Below are 19,470 nucleotides of genomic sequence, written 5' to 3'. Positions count from 1 at the left end.
ATCAAATGATATCACTTTTTGACTAGAAGTGTAAAGAATATTTTCATTGAGTGAAGATTTTGTCGCTTTTTGACCAGAAGTACAATATTCAATTTGCATAAGATGTTACTCTGAGAGCTTTGAAGTCAGTGTTACATCACGGCTGTGCTGTTGCCTGTTGTCTAATGTTTTAATGTTGTAACGTAACGTGAGAGGTGGAGATCAAGTTTTGAACCAAGGTCCTTAAGATGTTTGCAGTTCAATGCAGGACCTGTAGTATAAAAGAAAGGCGATATTTATAAGAGTCGTAAACTATGCAGAAAAAGAGGTTGGGCTATAATTGAACGAGACTCACCTGGGGCGGCTTTACAGGGCAAACTGAGACCAGGTTCTTTTATTTTTACACTATCGTCACTATTAAGTATTTCAGATGTCGAGGGAAAATTTAGTTCATTACATTCTAAGCTACTACTGTTAATATTGTCATTGCCAACATGTTCTTTGAGTAACTCTCGTTTTAATGGGGTTTATAGAATTTTCAGGGACTTGCTTAAATAGGACGGTAAGTTAGGAAAAATGTGAGGGACAGCTCCTGGCTTTAAGCTCCACCTTATTCTCGGAATTTCAACTTTTTCACCATTAATAATAATGAGTCTACCTTTATAATAAGATCTTTCAAAAAATGATACAAATCCTAAACTTATGCGTAAGCTGCATGTCTTTTCTTGGGATTACTCTAGCCCACTGAGAGAAATGCTCCTCATTTTCAGGTGGAGACAAGAAATGTTTACCTTCACCTGACCTGTAAGCAGATTGACACCCCAGCACAAAGCACGGCGGCATTATCACACTCACTATATTCCAAATTATAGTTATTACACTAAAAAAAAAAATCACTCCTGCTACAAGTAAAACCGCGTGGACGCAGTATAAACAATGCGATATGCTCACCCAAAGCGATTGTTGTGCTGCAGTGGCAAATCTCCTCACTGTAGCCACTAGTTTCTCCATTGCTTTAATGGGAAGTGAGTCGAAGTGCTCTCACTTCCTCTTTCTATTCGCTATGCAGTATATATAAAAATCAGTCTGCGGTGATAAGAATCGAGGGCTTTGAAAAAGAAGCAGCAATGCAGGCAGGAGTGAGGCATGGCTGCAGTGTCTCCTCCCTCCTTTTCATTGTTTATGTAGAACAGGCAGTAAAGGAAAGAAAAGAGGAATTTGGAACGGGAATCACAATCCAACGAGAGGAAATCAAAACCTTGAGATTTGTCGATGATTTTATTATTTTATTTGAGAGTGCAGAGGATCGGGAGAAATTGCTGAATGGTGTGGACAGAGTTTTGGGTAAGTCCAAAACAAAAGTAATGGAGTGCAGTCAAACTAAGTCGGGTGATGCAGGTAATATTCAATTAGGCAATGAAGTCTTAAAGGAAGTAGGTGAATATTTTTACTTGGGTAGTAAAATAACAAACGATGGGAGAGGTAAGGAGAACATAAAATGCAGACTAGTGCAAGGAAGGAAGTCCTTTCTTAAGAAAAGTTCACTCACTTGGAACATTGATATAGCAATTAGAAAGATGTTTTTTAAGACTTCCTTCTGGAGCGTGTCATTGTATGGAAGTGAAACATGGATGATAACTTGTTCAGAAAGGAAGAGAATAGAAGCTCTTGAAATGAGGTGTTAATGCTGAAGGTGAGATGGATAGATCAAATCACGAACGACGAGGCACTGAATCAAATTGGTGAGAGGAGATTGATTTGGCTAAATTTGACGAGAAGAAGAGATGTAATGATAGGACACATCTTAAGACACCGAGGACTTGTTAAGTTGGTTTTGTAAGCGAAATGTAGGGGGTAAGAACGTTGCAGGTAGACCACGGTATGAATATGACAAGCAGATTAGAGCATTTGTAGAGATGAAAAGGTTAGCACAGGATAGGGTGGCATGGAGGGCTGCATCAAACCAGTCTGTGGACTGATGACTCAAACAACAACATCAAATAATTTGCCACTCTGTGACATGAAATTAATTGTTCATTTTCAGTTTGTAACATCCAAAAACCTCTGTAAATAGAAGCATAGTAGCCATTATCATTAAGTTGTCAAATCTGCATCTTCTGACACCTTAGTTAGCTGGTTAAGTCCTGTTGTGCATTCAGTTCCAAACCTCACCAGTGTTCATATGGAGTGAAGGCATATGACACATCCATTGGATGAGGACGTTAATCCTTCAGCAAATCCCCAGGTGTTATTTGGCAGGAGTAGCCTATGTGTTGACACCGGTTTTCACAGTCTCCGTACCTTGTTATTATGATCATCATCCCACACTCAGATTGCAGATTGCTCATGCGCATCAAATAGAAAGATGTGCACCAGGTGAACCGAATGTATTCTAGAACACTCCCGGCACTAAGTATTGTGTGATAAATTGTTATGGGGTTACCCGTGGAGCAGAAAGAGGTTAAAGAAGGTGTGGGCTTGAATGGGTCTAACTACGATATCAAGGATTAATTTAAAACATTAACAAAGGTTATATTTTCTGTAGAACTTCAAACTTAACAATTTTTGATAACAATGAAACATCAGGTACAATGACAATCTTGAAACAAGTCTAGGAAAATACAAGATTAGAGAACTTTACAGATTTTGGGCTTCAAGCACCTTGCTTTACTACTCCTGAGCTCCCAGCTCAAATTCATCAAAGAGCAAAAACTTATTCAAGGGCAGAAATCCCCTAATTCACAGAGCATTTGCTCCCAAAACACAATTTCTAGCCTTCTAGAGGCACTCGTTAATCTTACAAAACTTTGAAAACGAGCAAACATGCTCTCGATTCCTTACTGCCTACTCTAGGCAACATTAGATCAATCTCTGGTCTCTCAAACCACCATTTACAAATGGAACTTACGTTTACAGGGGTATTTAATACCCAACCTACTGGGCCTTCATGGAAAAAGAACAGGTTAGATAACTGGCCCAAACACAAGGTGAATGGAGGCACACTGCGCTCCAAGATAATGAACACTTAAAAACCTAAGGGGCTCTAGGCCGATGAAACAGGGGCTATTCCCAAGCTACTGAGGTGACTCGTATAGAAATTAACTTTACCACATTACAGAATGAAAAACAGTTATAAAACATAGTCACCTCAAACCAAGATGAAGGGGAGCTCAAGAGGGTAATTCCTTCTCTATCCCCGATTTACAATGAAAGGGTTTATGAACTTTTTTACATTAGCCGAAAGATGATTTACATTTTAGAAAAGTAGGTTACATATTTAAAGATTCAGACCTTTCCCTTGGATTAAACTGCGGAGGTAGCAAGAAAGAATAAAGTTAGGTGGCCATTACCTTGTAGATGTTCTAGCTGCCGACGAAGGAGGCTGCCCGCCTCCTGCTTAACAAACACACTCAGAAAGATGACGATCAATTGGCCAAGAAACGTGAAAAGCCGCAGTTTATAATCCCTCAGGGAAGGTTCGAGATCATTCAAGACTAAACTAGCCACACCCTCTCAATTTTATTGGTTGAGTTCAAAAGTAACACTCAAAATCGAACAAGAAGCCTGTGATAGGTTGAAAATTAATTACAGAAATTTGACATTGGCCAGATTCAAAACTGGCGGAAAGGAAAAGGAAATATTGCCAACCCAAAAATAAATGAACATCAATCAGTTACAAAAACCTAGAAATACAAAACTTCTTTAAATTATAAGTTCTTTTACTTTGCACCAGGGTGCATGATCATAGTTTTTTGGTAGTGTCATCTGTGGAGAAATGTCCAAACTTCTTGATGTATAGCAAACAAAACTAGGAGAAATTCTGTCAGTTTAGGAAACTTCACAATAATAAAATTACTCAGTATTTTAGTGGTGACATCTGATTAAAGTTCCAAGTTGGTGTAGTTTCATTTTCACTGTTTTACCAATAGAGGAGTTCATTTAGGCGCTAATTCTGAATGCACGGCATTACATAGATAATAATATTCTTCTATATATAAAATCCTTAATTCTGTCTGTCATTCACAGCAATATTGAAAAAACGATGAGGTTTCAACAGCTAAAATTGTTACCAGGTATAGATTTCTTTGTCTTCTTTACAAGAAAAATACAATTAACCTCTCACAACTATGACTTTTGTGTTTTCTTGAAGAAAATTTTTTTTCTATCAGTGAAGTCATTGTTGCATATTCGCCATGATGGCGTATCTACACAGCTATATCTATCGGCATGATGTCGAACTGCGTACATCCTGGCTTCTGTTGCCTACGACTTTTAAACTGGTACCGGTTATGTGTTACAAGAACAATATAATGATGACTATCAAAATTCAACTGTTCAGTGAATAATACTACCTTTCAGTGAGGGTCGACGACCTTCGATGTTAGCCCCCTTAAAACAACAAGCAGCAAGCACCTTTCAGTGAAATGAATGAATCTTTTTCTTTCATTCTGTGTTTATCTGTATCAGTAAGCACAAGACAGAGCACAAGACCTGGTGACTATTTTCGTTAACTCTTGAAGTCTAAGCCTGTATGATATGACACCATGGTTAACCGGTTTAAGTCCTGTTCCTTGAAAAGAATTTTTCCATTGGTATGTTGGCCGGCAGGATAGGGGAGGTGCTGTTATATAATTTCTAATGACAAGAACATGTGCCTAAAGAGCTTCAATTAAATTCCAAACCTCTTCACAGTGCTTAGATGGAGTGAGGGAATATGACGCTGTTGAAGGTGATACGTTTTGGACAGTTGTATGTAGTTTTCTTGATAGTACGCAGGTCCATGGAAGTCGGAATAAAACTCCGAGCTACAACTGCATTAAATATTTTTTCTAAGGAAATGCTATTATACTTGTTTTGACTCCATTCGAACGCCATATAAAACTTGGATAGTGTAACTTTTATTCATAAGATATATTAATAGTTCATTTAGAATTTCCAATTACTTAGTAATTTTGACTGTCAACCATAGGCTTATGTACTAGTAGTAAATAAATATTTTTGTCATATTGCTCAAAAAAGTTATATTTACAGTACTAAATAGTAAATTTGACAATTTATGTTTTATAGCTTGAATTCTGCTCAGGCTTCAATTTTCTTTGGTCATATCTTATAAATCAAAACTGCTGAAAATCCTCTGCAAGGTTCATTTGTAGTGTAACATAGTCCTTTATGAAGTGTTTTGTTGTCTTGTGCAGGACATGTCAACTTCTCAGATGAGGTGACTGCTGCCCAGAGACTGTGTGATGGAGTAGTACTTTTTGTGGATGCAGCTGAAGGAGTGATGCTCAACACAGAGAGGCTCTTGAAGCATGCTGTTCAGGTAAATTTTGACTCTCTGTCATCATCTTCTTTATCTCCTTTGGATATTTTCTCTGGACCATTGCTCTGTAATCTAAAGATAAATACAGTAGAACCTCGATAATTCGAAATCGGTTAATTCAAAATCCCGCCTAATTCGAGGCAGCTCTCGTTCCCGGAAACATGAGATACAGTTTTGCATGTTATTTCAATTGTTTAATTCGAAATACGGATAATTCGCAATTCGAATTGCAATGTCGGCCCCATTATTGAAATTCAGACTTATAATTCGAAACTGCCTTTACATTTTAAAACAATAGTATGTTAAGAGTAATTTCAACTCGAAATATATCCGCTCTGCATTATAATAGAATGCGCGTTCTGGAACGTGGAGGGGTAGCTTTCCACACTTACACTCACTTCGGTGGGTCTACAGTGCGCTTCATGATCGCTAAGTTGAATGAAATCGGAATTCTTTTGTATTCAACCTTTTAAGGAACGCCGTAATATCACGCAACAGACAGTGTGCGGGAAAACAGAATCCGCGAACACTGGCGATGCCGACAGTTGGCGAAAAAACGTAGCTCATATAATAAATTCGTAGACACCGAACAATATTGTCATTGCCGGTGAAACTGCATTGCTTTATTTTAATGCGAGCCTAAACGGTCTTATGGTTTTAAAGGAGAAATTGTCAGCCGGGAAATCGTAGAGGGGTGAGGGATGGGGGTCATAGTAGTGCCTTGCAATGCACATGGAAGCGAGATACTTTATCCCCTCGTCATAGGAAAGTTCGATAAGCTACAATGTCGGGCACTTTCCATGCCAGTACAATGCATCTAAAAATGCAAACAGTACAGAAATCCAAAAAATAATGCATTTGCACAGGGGAACCAGCATAATTTATCCTCGTATTTGAATTGTGCGATTTTTTTTCTTTCGTTGCGTGAGGTTATGTTTGTCAGTGATTTATCCAAGTGCATTATTTGAACATTGTAAATGCACCTTGTTGGATACATTTCGGAAATAGTTTTTTTCTATGGCATTTGAAAGATTTAAACTGTGAATCGAGGTGATTGCATGTATTAATGGGTCTTAGAATACGTTGTGACGCGGCAAGTGTTTACATTTCTGTAGTACGAGAGAAGTGCCATGGCGGGAAATTGTACAAGGATAGTCATAGGAAAGTTCGATTTTAAGGGCATCGGGTACTTTCTGTGTAAATACAAGGCATCTAAAATGCATACAGTATAGTAATCCAATTAATAAAGCACTTGCACATGGGAGCCAGCATAGATTTCTCCTCGTCTTTGAATCGTGCTTCTTTTTTCTTTCTTTCGTTGCGTGAGGTTATGTTTACCAGCGAGATATCCAAGTGCATTATTTGAATACTGTTAATGCACCTTCTTGGATACATTTTGGAAATAGTTCTTTTTCCTTGACATTTGAAAGGTATAAACTGTGAATCAAGGTTAACTGCATGTAGTAACGGGCCTTAGAATATTTTGTAACACGGCAAGGGTTGGTACTTCTGAATTACGAATTGGCGGTTAATTCGAAATCACGTAATTCGAAGTCCGATTTTTGAGTCCCAATGACTTTGAATTAACAAAGTTTTACTGTATATCCATTTTGCATTAATATTGTTCATAGGAATACAATCTCGCAATATAGTATTACTGATGATTGCTGATGACAGTAGAACCTTGACAAACCGGGCGAGTTGGCCGTGCGGTTAGGAGCGTGCAGCTGTGAGCTCGCATCCGGGAGATAGTGGGTTTGAACCCCACTGTCGGCAGCCCCGAAAATGGTTTTCCATGTTTTCCCCATTATTACACCAGGCAAATGCTGAGGCTGTACCTTAATTAAGACCACGGCCAATTCCTTCCCATTCCTAGGCCTTTCCTATCCCATCATCGCCATAAGATCTATCTTACCAATATAAAATGGTCCGTTGTTGGACATTATAAATTTTCCAGCTAACTCATTCCTGTTTGCCAGCGTTTCGCCCCCGTGTGCTAGGCTGGGCTCATCAGTTGGTACCTAGCACACCTACCAAGACACTGGCTAATGCATACCGTGGAGGCCACTGCGTAGGCTAATTGTAGCCACCGGCACTGCTAATGCACTATGAGAGACTTTGTCTCCTTATCAAAAATTGATGCCTGTTTGGCCATCAGATGATATAGATGTTGATTCCCATAGGGAATCTGAAATATTTGTTCCGAATTAGTAAATTTATAATACCAGTATAAATGGTCCGTTATTGGACATTATAAATTTTCCAGGTAACTCATTTCTGTTTGCCAGCGTTTCGCCCCCGTGTGGTAGGCTGGGCTCATCAGTTGGTACCTAGCACACCTACCAAGATGCTGGCTAGTGCATACCGTGGAGGCCACTGCGTAGGCTAATTGTAGCCACCGGCACTGCTAATGCACTATGAGAGACTTTGTCTCCTTATCAAAAATTGATGCCGGCTTGGCCATCAGATGATATAGATGTTGATTCCCATACTCATTCGGAACAAATATTTCAGATTCCCTATGGGAATCAACATCTATATCATCTGATGGCCAAGCGGGCATCAATTTTTGATAAGGAGACAAAGTCTCTCATAGTGCATTAGCAGTGCTGGTGGCTACAATTAGCCTACGCAGTGGCCTCCACGGTATGCACTAGCCAGCGTCTTGCCAGCGTCTTGGTAGGTGTGCTAGGTACCAACTGATGAGCCCAGCCTAGCACACGGGGGCGAAACGCTGGCAAACAGGAATGAGTTAGCTGGAAAATTTATAATGTCCAATAACGGACCATTTACTGTATATGGTATTATAAATTTACTCATTCGGAACAAATATTTCAGATTCCCTACGGTAATCAACATTTATATCATAAGACCTATCTGTCGTAGATTATGATCTTCATTTCCATGTTGACGTTTAACTGATAAGATAGCGTTTGAGGGATGTTCCACCATCCAGCACATTGTAAAAAATATATTAAATTATAAGAAGACCGGTTTCGACTCCCTTGGAGTCATCACCAGCTCTTGGTGAAAATCAAAACAAGGGGAATCTGATAATAATCGTCATAACGAAACACCATATACCTGTAGGTGATTGCATGGAAACACATCAGTGGGTTGCTAGACATTACCTAATGCAACGTACACTTGGCAAGCGGAACTTGGAACCGACGGTTAGAGCCAGAACTGGGCTAGCAACCCATTGATGTGTTTCCATGCAATCACCTATAGGTACATGGTGTTTCGTTATAATGATTGTTATCAATTCCCCTTGTTTTGATTTTCATCAAGAACTGATGATGACTCCAAGGGAGTCGAAACCAGTCTTCTTATAATTTAATATATTTTTTACAATGTGTTGAGTGGTGGAACATCCCTCAGACTCTATCTTATTAGACCTATCTGTATTGGTGTGACGTAAAGCAACTCATCATCATCATCTAGGTATTCTGCCTTATGGCAGGTCTTGTCATGGGATGAACCTCTTCCACTGTTGCCTGTCTTGAGCCAAGTTTTTCATATCCGAATATTTATTTCCCTGGATATTGTCCAACATTTGATATTTTTTCCTTCGTCTTCCTCGTTTACCTTTCACCATTCCTTCTATTCCTTCTTTCAGTAAACAGTCCCTCCTCAAACAATGTCCAATCCAGTTCATTTTTCTCCTTCTAATGGTTTGTAACATACTTCGTTCTTCTCCAGCTCTTCGTAATACTTCCTCATTCCTTACCCGGTCTTCCCATTTCATTCGTTTTATTCTCCTCCATACCCACATCTCTAGTGCCTCCAATCTTCTCTCATCTTTCTTTCTCAATGTTCAAGTCTCTGCGCCAGCGCTATGCTCCAAATGTAACACTTAGCAAGTCTTTTCCTCAAATCATTGTTTAGTGGTCCACAAAGTAATTTTGAATTTTTCTTAAAATCTTCTTTTGTTATGGCAATTCTTTTCTTAATTTCTGTCGTGCAATACATATCATCTCTGATCATAATTCCCACATACTTGAAGTTACTGACTTGCTCTATTTCTTCTCCCCCTATACTAATGTGACAGCTTCTACCTTTTCCTCCAATTATCATATTAATTCTCATTCCATATTCTTCTAGTTTCATGTTGAGTTTATCTAGCATTTTTATCATTTCACATTCGTTTTCTCCCATCACAACCATATCATCTGCAAATCTTATACATTCTACTCTCCTACCTCCAGCACCAACTCCACTTTTTCCATTAAAACTTTCATTGATTATTTCTTCGAGATAGATGTTGAACAGTGTCGGTGATAAAGAGCAGCTCTGTCTAACACATCTTCCTAATTCAATTTCATCACTTAACTTATCTCCTATTCTCACTCTTGCTCTCTGGTTTAAATACAAATTCTTTATTAGCCTTCTATCCCTCCAATCAACTCCATGTTTCTTCAGGATTGTCATCAATTTGTCCCATCTGACACAGTCAAAAGCCTTCTCAAGGTCAATAAATACAGCATAAACCTTCCTGTTTTTCTGTATGTACCTCTCTCCTATCACCCTCAGAAGTGCAATGGCATCTCTTGTTCCAACTCCTCTCCTGAAACCAAACTGTTCTTCACCTATAAAGTTATTCAGCTTTCCATGTATCCTTCTGTTGAGCGTCCACAATAGGACTTTGGCTGCATGTGAAATTAGACTCAGTGTCCTATGTTCTTCACATTTTTTGCTGTTTTTTCTTTTCCATGGGATTAAGATGATTTCATTGAAGTCCTTTGGCCATTTTCCTGTCATGTATATTTGATTACATAATCCAATCAACTCCTTTCTTCCTTCGTTATTTAACGCTTTTAACAGTTCAACAGGAATCTCATATATTCCCATGGCTTTTCTATTTTTCATCTCGTTCAGTGATGCTTCGACCTCAGTATGGTTTCCCCTTTATCATCCCCTTTAACCGAATCTTCCTTCTCTAATTCAAGTTGTTCTTCATTTGGTCGATTGTCCTGATCATATAGCCATTTTATGTATTCTTCACATCTTTTCATTATTTCTTGGGGTTCTTATATCATTGTGCCATCTGTAGCCTCTATTTCCTTATTGCTGTTGTTTCTTCTCTTTTCTTTGCTTCTTTGTACATCAAGTCATATTTCCCTTCTTTCTCCAGTTGCTCTATCTCATCACACTTTTCTGTCAACCATTTCTTCTTTGTTTTTTCTTTTTCTCTTCTTAATTCATTATTTAACTTCCTGTAGTTACGCTTTCCTTCTTCTGTATTTACTGTCTTCCATTTCCTGCGTTCCTCCATTTTACTTATCATTTCTGATGTTATCCATTCCTTCTTTGTTCTTTTCCTCTCCTTGACTCCAAGCGTTTTCTTAGCTGCTTCTTTTATCCCATTTTTAAAATTTTCCCATCTCCTTTCTACATTTTCTGTTTCATTTCCTAACTTATTATTGTTACAGTACTCATCCTCTAGTTCTCTACACTTGTCTTTGTCTTTCAGTTTCTCAATATTAATTTCTTCTCTCTTCTTTCCTTTCCATACTATTTTCAATTTAATCAGTACCTCTGCTACAACTAATATATGGTCAGAATAAATGTCTGCTCCTGGGTAACATTTAGCATTCTTTAGGCAGTTTCTGTACCGCTGTTGTATCATTATATAATAAATTTGATATTTCTTGTCATCTAATCGAGATATCCAAGTATACTTTCTCCTTTTGTGGTTGTCAAACAAAGTGTTTCCAACCACCATACAATTTTCATTACAGAATTCAATCAACCTTTCTCCCCTCTCATTTCTGTCTCCCAATCCAAATTTACCAATGGTCTTACCATCTGATCCTACACCAACAACCGCATTCCAATCACCCATTACAACAATACATGCATTCTTTTCCTCTTTCTCAATGAGTTGATCTATCTTCTCATCACACTCTTCTACCTCTTCATCAGAATGATTTCAGGTCGGCATATGAACTTGAATGATCACTAAGTTTTTTCCTTTCCCTTTGAATCTTATCATAATCCTCCCATTGATATATTCAACCTTCATAACTTTGTTCTTCAGTCATTTTCCAATCAGTATTCCAACTCCATACAATCCATTTTTATCTTTACCCGAATAGTACATTCGGAAGTCACCGCTTTCTAGTTCTCCACATCCACGTCATCTCACTTCACACATTCCAAGTACATCCAAATTATTTCTCTTCATCTCATATTTAGCGTTTTCTAATTTTCCTTCCTGTAAAAGGGTTAGAACATTCCATGTCCCTATCCGCAATAATTCTTCTTCTCCTTCCTTCAATATTTTAAAAACCTCGTTGTACACCCCTCCCGGAGATCCAAATGAGGGGAATCTTTACCTCCGGAATCTTTTACAAAGAGGTCCATCTCATGAACGTCTTGGGAGATACCGCCAGTGGTGGTTTCCCGTTGCCTTCCACTGTCCTCCACATCCTGTCGGCTTGCTGACCCAGATTCCCGCTGGGGTTGATACCCAACCTTCCGCTGGGTTGCTCAGCTTAACAGGGGCACCACGTGTAGATAGAATTGTGGAGAATTGGGGAAAAAAAAAAAAAAAAAAAAAAAAAAAAACCAAGAACCTTGACAATTCAAAATCGGTTAATTAGAAATCCCATGTAATTCGAAGAACCTGTCATTCCCAGAAGCATGAGGAACAGTTTTGCATGTTATTTAAATTGGGATAATTCGTAATTTGAAGAACAATGTCTGACCCATTACCAAAATTCAAACTTTTTGTTCAAAATTGTCTTTACATTTTTTTTAAATACAGTAGAAGTTCGTTATAGCAATAATTCATAACGGCGAAAAATTTACTCGCTATAGCGGATTATCGTTATATCCGATTTTTGTATAAAAGTCTGAAAAACTCCCATGCACATAAAAATCGGTGTGAAACAGCAATCAGTTTGTTCAAAACTTGCATTTCCGCAAATGATATCCACACTACGGCTTACTTGTTTGTTATTTTTCAAAATCCGATACTACGTGGAAGTGTATGTTTAATTTCATTCCGAAAAAAAATATAGTACCGTATTTCTCCGAATCCAAGATGAACCCCACTTTTTCCTTCAAAAAATTTTAATCAGGCTCAAAAAGTACTTTGTAAATTCATATGAATGCCTTGTTGTACAGTAGGCCTATGCATTTTTAGACTATTTTTAGACGCCGAACATTGACTTTCGTCATGGTGTTTTTTTTTTTGCGGCTGCACAATTATTTATTTCTATGGGTTTAAGGACCATTAACTTAAAATTGGCATCATAATACCGAAGAGAACGCGTTGAAAATTTGCCGGCAATTCCTATTCCATGTGTCTCTACAATACGACAATCCATCGGGAAATTATTCTTGCTGTCTATAAAAGTGTTACTTTTACTCGGCGTCAGATATAACCGGCTACCGCTACACGCACATCTCGCTCGCCGGGTTCGGCCAAATTTAGCGGCTAGCGATGTATAGGCCTAATCGCGGACGTTGAAAGTCAACGAACGAGTTTATTACGCCACAGTATGCCCATTGTAGTATTTTACAGAGTAATTTAAATTTACATTTCTCCCCGTCACAATAGAATGCGTGTTGCAGAATGTGCAGGGGTAGCTTTCTGCACTTTCACTCACTTTGATGTGTACAGTGTGCTTCAGAGTTGCTAAGTTCAAGTGAAATTGTATTTTTTTTGTATTCTTGCAGTTACTCATTTTACTTAAGTTTTAGTGTACAGTTGCGTACTTCGTATTTGTATTTTATTAATACAGTAAAACCTCGTTAATTCAAAGTCGTTGGGATGCAAAAATCTGACTTCGAATTCCTTGACTTTGAATTAACAGCCACCAACTTGAAATTCAGAAATCCTAACCATTGCTGCATCACAAAATATTCTAAGACCCATTAACGCATGCAGCACCTTGATTCGCAGTTTAAAACTGTCAAATGCCATGGAAGAAACTATTTCTGAAATGAAGGTGCATTTATTCAAATACTTTAATAACTCAGAAGAGACATCAACATACACAGGTAAACATGACCCCTCACCAGGAACGGAAAAAAACATGAATCAACGTTGCAATAAAAGTACAGTAATCCAGTGAATAAAACACTTGCACAGGGAAGCCAACAACACTGTCCAGTTGGAAACACATGGCACAGCAAAACAAACAGGAAAATAAATTTTAAAAACAGACATATATTTAACATAAATGGCAAGAGGACATTATTCCTATATTCAAACGTGTGTGGCTTGCCGCTCAGCAATTAACGAGAACTATAGACGGTCAAAATATCTTAAACGAGGTAAGGCAAAGTACAAGGGAACATGTAAGGAGCATATTGCAAATATAAACAATCAATTAATAGTAAATAACAGTGTATGAAGTTAAATACAAGATCAAAATCTGGAGACGGCCGAGGTGAAATTAGTGAGGTTAAGTTAGACGAGAAACAGATCACCCACCTGAAGAGAAAACATTAGTGAAACACTCGGAGGAGAAACAAACAGATCGCCCACCTGAAGAAAAATTCTAAGTGAATCACTCGGGGGAAAGAACTCATAAGTGTTTCGAGGATGGTGCAAGATTTTAATGCACACAGGAAAGAGAAACCGTAGATGCATGTAGTGAATCACACGAGGAAGAGACCACATGCTTGCATCGAGGGTGGAGGAATGTTCTACTCATACCGGAAAGACAAAGTATAGATGCAGAAAGAGTGAACTGGTGTTGGAATACTCACAAGGGAAAAGCTAACCACTACTACGAGCTCTGCGGAAAGACATTCAACAACAAACGCTGAGAAACATACGAGAATTCGCTATGCCAAATAAGACCGATAACAACACATGTGCGGAATGCAACTCACAACTGAGGGAAGAAGACAAGATAATCACATGCGATGGGAACTGCAAGACACGATACCACGTGGAATGCATGGGTATTTCTGTGTCAGCTTGTTATGTGCTGAAATCCGAGAAGAACAACTTTCTTTGCTTCTGCCCAAAATGTAGGCACCAACTTGTTACATACGGCATAAAAACAGCACCACCCGAAGAAGACGAAACAAGACTCGCTATCTTAGAAAACAAGGAAACATGCTCAGAAATAAGGAATCAGGTGACCGAACTAAAGACTACTATTGACTCACTCAGCGAAACCCTATTAAATAAACTAGCTCTCATGCTAGAAGTACAAGTAAAACAATCAGAAATTCTGACAGATCAGATGAAACTCAGTACTAACAACTAAACAGTTGAAACTATCCAAAACACAGAGGACCATCAACCTTTGTATTCAGAGGTGACCCAAACCCGAACACACAGCGCAACACACCAGCAACCCAGCTCTCACAACCATCGTCATGATGATACCGATCAGGCCGTTACAACGTTAAGGGGAGCAACTAATACTCACGACACACGTACTGGATTTGAACGCCGACAACTAGGGAAAGGAACAGGCAAGGAGACCAGTAACCTGAGAGCTGCCGAACAAATGGCATGGTTCTACATAGGGAGACTTGACAACAGTACTACCGAAGAAGACATAGGAAGTCATCTGATAGAAGGTGGTGAAGAGGACATACGAGAAATCACACCCTTAAGTTCAAGAGGACAGAACAAAGCTTTCAGAATCGCAGTCCCATTCACCAAAAAGGAAACGATAGACAACCCAAACTTTTGGCCCAAAGGGGTGACTTTTCACCCCTACAAGTTCCACTAGGAAACCAAATAACCCCATTAGCAGGTACCACGCCAGCACACCGTCTGCAGACCACGCAGACTCCACGGCGGGAACTGACAACACGAACACAAAGACTACACTGAAAGCCATGCTTTGGAATGCTGAAGGCCTGAAATCACTACTATCCGTAGACACAAGCACCAGATGGGACACATACGACATCGTGACACTCACAGAGATCTTCACCACTGAAGAAGCAGAATTGGACCAGTTCTACAGTGCGCACATTTTAGCAAGGCAGGGAAGGAGAGGGCGACCCGAGGGAGGTGTAAGCTGCTTCCTACAACCAACGAGGACGGTCCTAAAAACACAGACCACAATGGCGATATCAACTAAACTCATCAATATAATAGTAGCCTACTTCAACCCAAGCGCATGTGCCGAAAATATAATAGACAGCCTTGGTGAAGCCATCGAAGCATTCAATGACAACAAACCTTTAATGGTAACCGGTGACTTCAACTGCCGAATCGACAAAAGATACACGAAGACGGACAGCGTAATTGATTTCCTGACAGACTACGGCCTGAGACTAGTCAACTCGGAATTGGAGTATACATACATTGCGCATAACGGGAAGAGCACGGATGACCTGGTCTTTATCAGCAACGAAGGGATAGAAGAAGTGGAACAAAGGGTTGGCTCCAACCCAATCAGAAAGCATATGCCAGTTCAAACCTCTTTCCAACTGAATACGGAAAACCATACAGAACACCCAGAAACACAAGTAAGACACTCAAGGAACATAGACGAGGAGCTCTGGAAGGCGGAAAAGGAAGCAATACCAGAAATAAAGGAAGAAATTGAACAAGGAAATCTAGACGAAGCCATGTCTAAACTACAAAACATTCTCTTGTCATCAGCAACCAAACCACGCAACCAAAGAATAGCTAAAAGATGGTTCGATAGCGAATGCTACAAGGCAAGGCAAATGACACTGAAATCCCTACATGAAGCCAGATCCAGAAACAACCAATACTACCTCCAGAAATATGCAGAAATAAGAAGGAAATACAAAGAGCTAATACGGAACAAGAAAAAAGACTATACTCAAAAGGAAGAGAGAAAGCTGATCGAAGAGGCAGAGGAAAAACCCTATAGGATACTTAAATCAAACAAAACTGCACCTAAAAATTCCGCAGCAATGGACAGAACATTTCCAGGAACTATTCAGAAATAAAACATTGAATGAATTTGAAATAAAGGACATACCAATACACACATTGCAACCTATCACAACAGACGAAGTGAAGAAATGTGTAATGGACTCCAAGACCAAAAAGTCCGCAGGCCCGGATGGGATTCACAACGAACACCTAAAGACAACACTGACAGACATCATAGATCCACTGACCCTACTATTCAACGAATGCATGAAAAGAAAAACAATACCCAGCATATAGAGAAAGGCAAAAGTAATCACGTTATACAAAGGAAAAGGCAGCAAGAACGACCCCAGTTCATACAGGGGTTAGCACTGGAGTGTAATATCTTCAAGCTCTTCTCAAAGATCATACTACATCGCATACGACCAAGAATAGCAAGAGAGATACCACCAAGCCAGTACGGGTTCATGGAAGGCAAATCGACCTTACAGGCCATCGAAGAAATCATAGTTGAAATAGACAGCGCACTAACACAACCAGCCAGCCCACTGTACGCCATTTTCATCGACTACGCAAAAGCATTTGACAGCATTGACAGAAAAATACTCATACAAAAACTTGAGAAAGCACTACCCGACTTACATCACGAACGGGAGATAATAAAGGCCATACTTAACGCAAATCAGATAGAAATCTACGATGGAATCTCCACCACGCCCGCCCTAACGCAGACGAGAGGAGTCCTGCAAGGAGACCCAATGAGCCCTATGCTGTTCATCCTGATGACATCCGACATCATTAACGTACTGGGGACCGAAAGAGTCAAACTAATTATGTACGCAGACGACATGACGCTGATATCCAGGGATCCCACGTATATACAGACTGCATTTAATAACCTCAGAGCATGGGCGGATAAGAACTCGCTAACCATCAACAGTGCTAAGACAAAAGTTATGGAATTTAGAAGGGGAGGAAAACTGGCAACATATGACGTTTTCCGTAACGGAAATGAACAACTCGAGATCGTGTCATCATTTAAATACCTGGGTATCACACTGCAGACCACAAGCTCAACCTTCACACTGCACGTAAAGGAAAAAGCAGCGGCAGCAACCAAAGCAATGTAGGAGATCCCCAAGCCGCAGAACCTCTCAGTGAGCACTGCAATGGCACTATTCAAGCTTAAAGTGGCCCCGGTAGTTATGTGTGGTATACAATTGATATGGCACAAATTAACTGTTTCAAATATGAAAAGAAGTGAGAATATAAAGGCCAGGTACTTGAAACGGAATCTACAGATCTCAAAATTTACAGAGAATCGAATGGCATACATAATGGCAGACGAAACATTCTTTCTGGAAGACATCAAACATTCGGGCTACCAGACACCGCCGCATCGACTGTCGTCCTTGAAGAAAGAAGACAGAAAGCCCAGCAGATATCTGAAGGTTTCTACGAAACGGAAGTAATAAAGAACAGTGAATGGAAGGGCCCAAACTACAAACTACGCCATGTATACACACGCTTCGGTGTCCACGGATTCCACGGGAAAATATGCCTAACTAACAGATTTCACGCCCCAAACGAAGAATGTATCTGCCGTCTCTGCGGAATGACCTGTCCTAGGTACCACCTGATGAACTGTACTGAACAAACACAACGCATTGGCACACTTGCCAAGGACTGGTAAAAAAAACACAACAACAACAACGAAGTGATGTACCAAAAGAAAATAATGACAAATTGTAACCTTTAACACATATGTACACATTGTGTTTAATTTCAATAAATTATAAATGGCAAGAGGAATTCTGTAAATAACTTTGCGTAGTACCTAAAAAAAAACATACAAAGGTTTAGTGGTTCAGTAGTATTTTTGGTCACAGTTAGGCTTATTGCCTTTAAAACAATGTGTGAGGGGATTTTTTTTTTTTACCCTAGCAATGAACGGCTCCATATGGTACATAGCCTTAATTGTCGCATGATCAGCATCACTTGCAACTATCACAGACTAGCTGATGTACCCGTGCTTCACTACAGAATTTTACATTGTATACAAAATTCTAGGTTAATGCGACGGAAAAGTCACCAAATGTCTTTTTTTAATGTGAAGACTGGATTGGGGGATTTTCATTGTAATGATAGGCTATCTTGCCTAACCATCAGTCACAATCAAGTTGGGGAGTTTTCATTATAATGACACTCACTTTCCACCTGCCTTTTTACATCCTCAGAAAGACTGTCTTAGCAGGTTTTCCCAACTGATATCAACATAGGTCATCACAATGACGCCAGTAGGAATGTCACGATTAAAAGCAATGCCATCATATGAAATACTCGATCAAATAGAAAACCACACATTTTCTCACTTTAAACGGACAGTAGCAGGTAGGGACCCTTTTCGGAGGCAATCCTACCCAGGGAGTGGCGCCCCTGCCTATGTGAGTCTCCCAGAGCACACTGACCCGGTGTGTAACATCTGGTAAGGGTCCCAGCTCAGGGTTACGAGTGAAGACCTCAAGGTGGACTTCGGTGCGGTGGAGATGGCGGAAGAGGCAGCCATGTATTCAGGGATTAATATTAGTACAACCTGCTGCCTTGTAGGTTGAGGTGATTGGACACCAAAGGCTAAGGGAGAAAACCCTGAAAGAAAATCTCCGTCTGTGTTGGGCTTAGGAGGTCAACAGAGGGATTACTGAAGAAGTTGCTTTCAAGAATAATACCAGCCTCGGATGTAGGAATTCACGACAATGACATCAGTTTGGTGCAAATGAAGGTTTACAGCCCGATGTTACACCAGCTACCCAAACCAAAATAAGACAAAGTATCAGAGTGGGAACATTAAATATCCTGACATTGACAAACAAAACTGAAGAGCTGGTCGACCTCATGGAAAGGAGGAAACTTCTGATCGTGGGCCTGAGCGAAACAAAGTGGAAGAAAATTGGGAAAATGAATATCAGATTGGACTATAGTCTCTACTAGTCTGGAAATGAAGTAGAGTCTAAGAATGGAGTAGTATTTTTAATACATAGAGACATAGATGCTTGTAGTGAAGTTGAGTTTGTTAGTGAAAGGATAATTAAGTTATCTGTGAACTTAGGAGGGAAAAAGTACAATGTGATCCAAGTCTATGCTCCACAAGTAGGATGCTCAAAAGAGGAAAAGGCCAACTTCCTTAATAACTTTGAAGAACACACTGAGTATGGGTGATTTTAATTCACAAGTTGGCTCACAACGAACAGGATATGAATCCATACGGGGCACTCATGGAATGGGAAACAGAAATGAAGAGAGAGAATAGATGCTAGATCTATGCATGAAAAACAACCTG

General features: G+C 39.6%; 1 protein-coding gene across 3 annotated transcripts in view; it reads left to right on the top strand.

The window, feature by feature from the left end:
• LOC136873888 (116 kDa U5 small nuclear ribonucleoprotein component) overlaps positions 1-19,470 on the top strand; it is a 398,344-nt gene that overhangs the window by 111,213 nt on the left and 267,661 nt on the right. For all 3 annotated transcript variants that reach the window (XM_068227586.1, XM_067147207.2, XM_067147208.2), the window contains one exon: positions 5,175-5,299. In XM_068227586.1, the coding sequence (XP_068083687.1) occupies positions 5,175-5,299 (125 nt within the window). The remainder of the gene's footprint in view (positions 1-5,174; positions 5,300-19,470) is intronic.

The sequence above is a fragment of the Anabrus simplex genome, chromosome 5 (genome assembly GCF_040414725.1).
Source record: "Anabrus simplex isolate iqAnaSimp1 chromosome 5, ASM4041472v1, whole genome shotgun sequence".
Lineage (NCBI taxonomy): Eukaryota > Metazoa > Arthropoda > Insecta > Orthoptera > Tettigoniidae > Anabrus > Anabrus simplex.
Note: the sequence above shows the minus strand (reverse complement) of the source record. Positions and strands in the feature narration are given on the sequence as shown.